At 28.3% G+C, this 8,989-nt stretch overlaps 2 protein-coding genes across 2 annotated transcripts in view; both read right to left on the bottom strand.

The window, feature by feature from the left end:
* Nucleotides 1-650: 650 nt before the first annotated feature.
* On the bottom strand, nucleotides 651-8,443 carry LOC142333651 (uncharacterized). The gene is made up of 2 exons (XM_075381032.1): nucleotides 8,086-8,443; nucleotides 651-4,712 (listed from the first exon to the last, which is right to left on the bottom strand). Exon 2 carries the CDS (start codon nucleotides 4,533-4,535, stop codon nucleotides 3,744-3,746), a length of 792 nt encoding a protein of 263 aa, XP_075237147.1. The 5' UTR covers nucleotides 4,536-4,712; nucleotides 8,086-8,443; the 3' UTR covers nucleotides 651-3,743.
* The window catches only part of LOC142334070 (uncharacterized), a 44,102-nt gene continuing 39,782 nt past the window's right edge, over nucleotides 4,670-8,989 (bottom strand). The window contains exons 5-6 of the mRNA XM_075381737.1: nucleotides 6,085-6,343; nucleotides 4,670-4,712 (exon numbers count right to left, since the gene is read on the bottom strand). Of these exons, the coding sequence (XP_075237852.1) occupies nucleotides 4,670-4,712; nucleotides 6,085-6,343 (302 nt within the window). The remainder of the gene's footprint in view (nucleotides 4,713-6,084; nucleotides 6,344-8,989) is intronic.

Here is an 8,989-nt window from a genome sequence, read left to right as displayed (position 1 = left end):
AAATAAAATAAATGATTTTTTCTCATAAAATGATTTCTTTATTGTTAACGTGTAAAGTTGTAGGCTAATTTTGTGATGCCCACGTTGAAAAAACTGCCTAAATGGATGTGTTAATAAACACAAATCTATAAATACAGGAATCTGAAAACTGACATGTAATTTTTTACAATCTTTTTTATTTGCTAAAAAAATTATTAACAGAATGAACTCAAAGATGTACATCAGATTCATTTCCAACAAGATGATGCACACCTATACTTAAATGCGTTCATTAGCTAGCTAGCCTTTGAATGAGAAATTTTTAAATAGATGAACAGACAAAGAAGTTCTCTCTATTTGTTCTCCTATTTAAAAATGCCTACATCAGTAAAGTATTCCTGGAAACTGTCATAGTCTCCAAGAAATCCAGAAATATTTCTAGTGACTTTTTTCTTGTGAAGATATATTAAAAACATTGTTTATTAACAAAAAGTTACATGATGTGAATCATTTGAAGGAAAAAATTATTATAACCATAACAATATATTACAATGTATATAAACAGTAATCCAATAAATATTAACATTTGCCAAGCAACAAAGGATATTCAAATTAAAATTTATTATGTAACAAAACTACTCAAAATGGAGAATTTTGCAAATAAAATACAATTAATTTTTTTTGGTTTTATTTAATTCATGTTTTAAATTCCACCATTCTTTTATGGTGATCTATACAAGCTTATTTAGTTGTTCATTTATACAATCAATAACAATATTTACATCGGTCCTAAGCATATTTTTAATTAATTTTACAATATATTTTCTTATTTCATATTCATTTTTAGAATATTAATTTTTAAATAACTATTCCAGACATGTAAATACAATAAAAGATATTTTCTAAATTACACTGATCAACAATGATTTTGTTTAATGAAAATGAATAACTAATTCTTATAGTGTTTTTCATGCCGATTTCAAATAATAAATCAGAATTCTTCTAGCAGGCTGTTTTTTTTTTTTGGAATTACCATTCTTATTTTCTGGTAGTATCATGGATGAACTCCATAAGCATAGCATTTTTGTTAATGTATTTTATTATATTATCTATAAACTAAATAGCTTTTGTTTATTTATTACAGTCCCTTAATTGTTGTTACATTGATTTGTTAGATCAATTAAAATGAACAAAAATGTGACTCATTCTTCCTATTTTCATCTTGCTATAAACATATTATCCACTCGTTAGTTATTTCTGTTATTACATTTATTTATTAACTGTTGTGCAGATTAGAGAAATATTTTTAATTCTCATTCAAGAGCGAGTTCTCGTATGTGTAACATTCAGTTTTGTAGCTAGCTGGCTTTCATATTTGCGGGTATATGTTGTTCAGTAAACTATCTATTAAATTAGCGTGTATATAAAATGTTTCTTTTTAAACAATATTAGTTATTGTAAATTATTAACAATGCCTTGCAGATGCATTAATCCGAACAATTTTTGCTGCATCTGAGGTGAGGTAACATTGAAATCTCAGAAAAGAAATAGAAGTTCATCGATAAAAAAGCATATGAACTGTATTTTGGATATAAGTTAGGTGATCAGAACAAATCTTGGGTTCCTCATATTCACTGTGCTTCTTATGTAATATTGTTGACTAAATGTTCATCACATACCATTTGTAATTCTAGTGGTTTGAAACGAACCGAGGGAATATACCACAGACTGTTATTTTTGTGTAATAAAGATAAGTTGGATAACAGCTAAAACTAGACTTTGCTGTTAAACACCCTAATGTTCTCTCTGCCATGTGGCCAGTGCCACATAGCTAAGAGGTTCCAATTACAGTACCACCAAAAACATGGAACTTAGATGAAGATGAAAATGTCAAATTTTGTGCTGACTTATGAGGCGATGAAGAAAGAGACCCAAACTTTTTAGAATTATAGCATATTTAGCAAAATATACTATTTTTGAAACCCCATTTAATTAATCGGTCAAAATTAAATGATCTGGTTCATGATCTAAATTTACAGAAGAATCAAGCAGAAATATTAGCATGAAGACTGAAAGGATGGCATCTTCTACAATCAAACATTAAAATAACTGCTTTGTGTGACCAACAGTCAGAATTTGAACATTTCTTTTCTCATTACAAAAACTTAGTATACTGTAATATGAACTCTTTACTGGGAACTTTGGGACATATGTACCATATTCATGAAGGGCGACTTTTTATTGACTAGTCAAAGCTTACTTTTTTTCTACTGCTACAAAGTTATTCTACTTCACATTGGAAATAAATACCCATCAATACCATTAGCATAAGCTGTTCACATGAAGAAGTCTTATGAAATTTGTATTGAGCAGGATACACTATGAGAAATATTTATGTGGCATATTTGTAGTAATAACGCTTTTACTTTCATACAATAAGTTTTGTTGCTTTATGTGCGACTAGAACAGAAGGAATAGGAAAAACCATTACATAAAAGAGTAGTGGCCAAAGAGAAATACTGACTGTAGGAGAGAAGAATGTTGTCAGTTGGGTAAAACCAGAAAAAGATTATCTTCTGCCACTACACATTAATCTAGGTTTATTCAAAAATTTTGTTAAACCAATGGATCATAAAGGTGCAGAGTTTACATTTCTAAAGAACAAACTCCTTAATATAAGCGATGCTAAAATAAAGGAAGGTATTTGTTCGACCATAAATAAAAAAAAAAACTGAATGATCCGGTGTTTGAGTGACTTGTAGGTTGCTCCATGGAAATCATTTCAAAATGTGGTAAACAACTTCCTTGGAAACCATAAGGCCAATAACTACAGAGAACTTGTGAGTGAACTCCTTCAAAACTATAAAGAACTTGGGTGTAACATGTCACTCGAAATCTATTTCTTACATTCATATTTGGATTTTCCCTAACAACTTTGGCGCTATCAGTGATGAACATGGAGAACACTTACACCAGAAGATATCTACAACGGAAACACGATACCAGAGAAAATGGAACCGAAAAATGTTAGCTGAGTATTTCTGAAATCTAAAGAGGGATCTACTTACAGCAGAAAATCCAAAAGAAATAGATTTTAGGCGAGTACAAAATGCGTGTAATGTATTGTCATATTACATTCACCACACATTTTTTGTTTCAAAAGAAATTTCAAGTACAAAAAACTCAGTCTCCGATAGAAAAAGTCCATTAACATATATGAAATCAGCATAAAAAATACTACAAGAATCAGCCATTCACTCTCATTTAACCAACAAAAAAATAAATTTTGTTGACCAGTGTTATAGAATAGTTAATAATTGAATAAACGGTTTAAAAAATTTGCTGAATATTACTCCTAGATCTTAGATCTAGGAAAAAAATCAAAATTAAAAATAAACAGCAAAGAGTTAAATATACAAAGTTCTATTCGTTTATAAACATAGGATCATGGCACATTAATCTTTCTCTCTCTCTCTCTCTCTTTAATTATTACTCTGGCATTACATGAACAGTTAAGGAAGTGCAAGAATTCAATTAACAATCAAATTCTTATAGTTAAGTAGGATAATTTTTTTTTTAAACCTTTTGTGCTAAAGATACATATCACATATAAAATACTGACTGCATTAATACAACTTTTTATCTTATTCAATGAACTTTTACTTAACTAATCTTATTTTGCCCTTTTATCTTCAACATCATCTTTTGAGTTTAGAAATGACGAATTATTAAAGTTCCACAAAAATAATTGTTTTTATTTTATATTATACGTAATCAGAATGATTGGCATGAGTTTTAACATGAGCAAGTAAACGATGCCTATGAACAAAACCACGATTGCATAAACTACATACGAAATCCTTACGACCACTATGTATTTTAATATGAGTTAATAAATTTGATTTATCATTAAAAGCTTTCGAACAAATATTACAAATGAAATCTTTCTGACCAGTATGTATAAATGTATGACGTAACAAACTTTTTTTTGTCGCAAAACCTTTATTACATAATGTACAAATAAAATCACGTTTACCTTCGTGTCTTTTAATATGATTTAATAAATTAGATTTATCATTAAAAGCTTTCGAACATATCGTACAAATGTAATCTTTTTGTCCAGTATGTATAACGGCATGACGTATTAAACTTTTTTTAGTCGTAAAACCTTTATTACATAATGTACAAATAAAATCTTTTTTATCGTTATGACGTTTAATATGATTTAAAAGATTCGATTTATCATTAAATGCTTTTTGACATATTTGACATACAAAATCGCGTGTACCAGAATGTACAGCATTATGCCGTAATAAACTTTCTTTAGTTGTAAATGATTTATTACATAAATCGCATAAATAATCTCTAGTATTTCCATGTGTTTTAATATGATGAAATAAATTACTACGATCATTAAATGTTTTATTACAAAAACTACATACTACATCATCTCGTGGCATAACATTTACGTTAACGTTGACACCAGTAGATGTAGAATGAGGATGTAATTTCATTGTTGGATCTAGAAAACATGGCCATGGCCTTAACAACGACATTTTTTTTTCACCTATAATGAAAATGAATTATCATTCTAAAAAATTAATAACAACTTTGCCTATATATAAACAATTATTTTGTTTTTTTATTTAGAAGTATAATCTTAGTGAATTCATTCATTTATCCAAGGTTCTTAATCTTTTTTTTCTTGATTACATAATAGTAGCCAAAAACACCTGTAAAAATACAAAAAACAATTTTATAGACATAAAAGTATAAAAAAATTATGTAAAAAATGTTTCTAATCACTGAGAACATACTTCTTTTAGTATAATGTACTAAAATATGCTAACTGCAGCATCAAATTACACCACAGAACATCATTTTGAGTTTTCAGTTTACAGTGACAAACTTTAAAATGAGTTTTAAAACTCATAACTGATAACTTTTCACTCATTAAAAATAACTATTTTTATATATAACATGAAAGTTTTATCCAAAAAATATCAGATAATATTAATGTCATCTATTGGGGCTCTTTCAAAAAGTCAGAATGAGTTTTTAAGATATAAAAATAGGTATCAGATTATCTGTGTTCATTAGTATAAATCATGTAGACCAGTGGTTTTAATAGTGACCTATTCTCAAAAGTATTAATATCTATGCTACATACCCAAAAATGTTTTAAAATAGAACTCAACACAATAATTGGGCTTAATTTTTGCTTCCATTATCATTTTTAATAAATTATAAAATATTTGAAAAAATCAAATTTATTTAAAATATTTTACATAAATAATAATAAATGTCAATGAATTTTAGGTCGATTTCATAAGAAAGCTACCTATTGTAGTTTATACCATGATTCAACTTCCATAAAATTTTGACATATCTTCGCGTTTCACATCCCCAGACTCCAAAACCACCATCAATTTTTGGTAATGACCAACCCATATGGTACGGGAAGACCGAAATGTTGCTGGAATTGTGAGATGGGGCTTGTCATATGCTAAACATGTGAAACTTTTTTCACATGCAACCATTGTCGAATTGAGTAAATTTGAAGTTTTTCTTAACTTTAAGGTGGAAATTTTTTTTATTTCCTACTTAGCACCGATAAAATCTACCTCCGCCTTCCAGCGTGCGTTAATATTGTTATAAAAACAATATTAAATTCTATGCACTAAACTGATCCATCGCAGAAATAACGACACCCGGTTTAAAACCTCCTTATCATTGCCCAGGATTTGACAAATGTTCCTGGGCAACTTAAATTTACAACGTAAGGCCACATAACACTTGTAATCCACAAGGATGTGGTGCAAAGTTAGGTGGAAGTCGCAACCAATGGCATCATTCTGTTTCAATCCATCAGTGTATAATACAATCCAACAAGTGTAACAGTGTATGCCTGGGTTATTTTGGAGAGAATACAGTGGAACATTTGCTGGAAGACAGTAGGCGACATTGATTCTTTATTGTATATCATAAGGTCAAACATAAAATTTATAAGGTTGATTCTTCACAGAGGATATAAGCACAGATACGTTGAAAAAATAGGCGTTTCAACATTTATAAGTGCAGTAAACATTGAGTACGAATACCTACAGGTGCAGTACAACATGGGTGGTCCTCATAGCTTCTAAATTAAGATCCCCAAGGACTGAGTCAAAAGCCGGGTGATGGATTGGTTGTCCTTTGAGATGGGCAAAATAGGATATTAAAAGCTGTTCCTGTCTATCCCAAAGTGATGGCCCACTGCAGTCAACCAGTAAGCTTATGACAGGGCTTGATCTAAAGGCACCTGTAGCAAGCCAAAGGAATGCATGATGTACAGCATCCAGCATTTTAAGCATAGTATTACACGCTGATGAACAGGCGACATCCATAACCCAAATAGGAAAACAGCTAAGAAATAGTAAAAACGCAACATACATGACTGATCGGCAACCCAATTGGTATTGCTAAGGACTCTCAACATATTTAATTTTATTGGATCTTTTGCATTGTGTTTTTATTGGAAGTAGTGTAAATGCTCTTCGATATAGGCTGAAATGACATCATTGTTGCATATTGCAAATACTGCATTCACTGGCCCACTGGCCACAACTTGGTGGCAAAAGATTTTCAGAGCAATAACGATTCTGTATTCAATTGATTACAATGTTATTACTTTCTTTAATTTGTTTAATTATTTTTTTCTACAAATGGGTATGTTTATCTTTATTTAATAATAAACATACACTATACATTAATAAACAAAGTACACTATACAAAAATAAACATATGAATGAAAGATTCAACTTGCATGAATGATTTCTGAGGAATGGTATACTATAATTAAATTGATTATAGCGGCAGTAATTATACATTATATGGGTATGATGATATTCCATCTCATACCAAGGCATTTTTACACTATACCAAACAAAACGCAAATGCTGCCACTTAATGGAAAAGATCCACAATATTTTATGTTAATATTTAAATAATTAATATGGACTTTAATTAATTCTATTTTTTATCATATAATTTATTTAAATATATTATTATGTACAAATCAAAATAAAAGATTTATTAGTTAAAATTATAATTGCATATTAAGAATATACTTTTAAATAATAACTGAATCAATAAATCCAAGCTTATATATCCACAAGCATTTTTAGAGGTTTAAAACCCATTTCTCCAAATGAGAATGAAACAAGAGTATATTAAATTACATAAATCTGTAATTGGCTGTTATAGCAAATCCAAACAAGATTTCTAATAAATGTTTCTACACGCAACCAATGACTTCTCTTAATACCTAATGTGCAGTTCATTCATTTCTTGAATAAAATATCTATTATAAACAAGTAATTCACTTATTAAGAACAGTTGGGATGAAACTAGTTGTAAATACCACAGGTAATTTTCAATTGTCTACATTTAAAATATTTAAAAATTGTTTCATTAATGCCAGGCACAGGATTTAAAAAATTATCCAGAAAAAAATTAAAACATAATAAATGTATAAAATTAAGAAAATATCTGGGCCAAAACAAAACATGAAGGTATTAAAGAAAATTTAAGTTAGCAAATTCAGTATTTTAAAACACTATGATACCATGAAAAATTACTGGTTTTACCTTCAACAAATATGCATCCTCCATTTATAACCCCCATTTAGCCATAAAAGTGAAATGTAGTTGATAAAATCAGTAAATGAGAATAATATGTTAAAAATGTAATGTATGTATAGTTTTTATATATATAAATATAGAAATAAGAAACTCTAAAATTAAAACAGATGGGTAAATAAATCGACCATAAACAAATAATTATCAACTAGGTACAATTGTTTATTTCAGTATTTTACTACAGTGGAAAAATTCATCTGTCTACACATACTCAGAGCTTTCTCACTTACTTTACCTCGTACACATATTGTTTATATTTTCCCTTTGTTTTTCATAACAAAAATCGTTGGTTCCAATTATTTCAGATTAAATGTTTCGCGCTATCACAGCCAAAAAATAACCCTTATAAGTTTTCTATAAACAATTATTAATTAACAATTACGTAAATAAATGTATGTTGTATAAACACAGTATAATAACAACTTACATAGATTGAAAAATCTGAATTCTTCACTGTTTTTTAGGTTAAGTTTTTTAACTTTTACTGAAATATTTATTACACTTTTATCAACTTATAAATAACAAAATCAAACTGTTCAACTATAAGTCATTTAATATATTATTCATGATTAAATGTGAAACACACCAACTATGTAAACAATCTGACACCGAATTACAAATCTTAATTTTCTACAACCCCATAATTCATCTTCTTGTTTAACCCCCATCCATTTCATTTACCAACTATAATAGAAATATTCACTGAAATTCTATTTGATTATTGTAATATTTTGTTAATATTAAGACTGAATGTGTTATTAGGAACGAAACAATGTTTAATTAATTATGATAACATGAAACGTTTTTATGAATCTATACTTTTAAACTTATCGATTAAATTAGAAACATATAATAAATGTTAAAATAAAACTATCTTATATTTTATGTTTATATAAATAAATACTTTATATATATAAAATTTTATCTTAAAAAAATTTCCAGAACACTTAAAAATAACGAATTAATAGTTTAATAAAGATATCGATATATTTTATGAGGTTGTTTACTACAAAAAAATACCTATTTGGAAAGTAGGACAGCGTTAGAACGTAAATAAGTGTAATGTCACGTAAACAAAAACGTAAGATTTATTATTGCGTCAATATAAATTTAATCTATTTCAGATCTAATTTTACTTTAATCGATCTATAATTTTATTATATGTATAAATATTAAGCGATTCCTACTGAAAATAATTCGTAATATGCTAATTAATGCAGAAAAAATTCTACCAATTCAGTTCGGGTGGATCCTCCCGGTTTTTTCGTCCTGCGGGTTTTGAGACCCGATTCGGGTATTTCATCAAATATTAGGGGGATACGTCTTTCGGG

The sequence above is a fragment of the Lycorma delicatula genome, chromosome 13, assembly GCF_047948215.1.
Source record: "Lycorma delicatula isolate Av1 chromosome 13, ASM4794821v1, whole genome shotgun sequence".
Taxonomy (NCBI): domain Eukaryota; kingdom Metazoa; phylum Arthropoda; class Insecta; order Hemiptera; family Fulgoridae; genus Lycorma; species Lycorma delicatula.
Note: the sequence above shows the minus strand (reverse complement) of the source record. Positions and strands in the feature narration are given on the sequence as shown.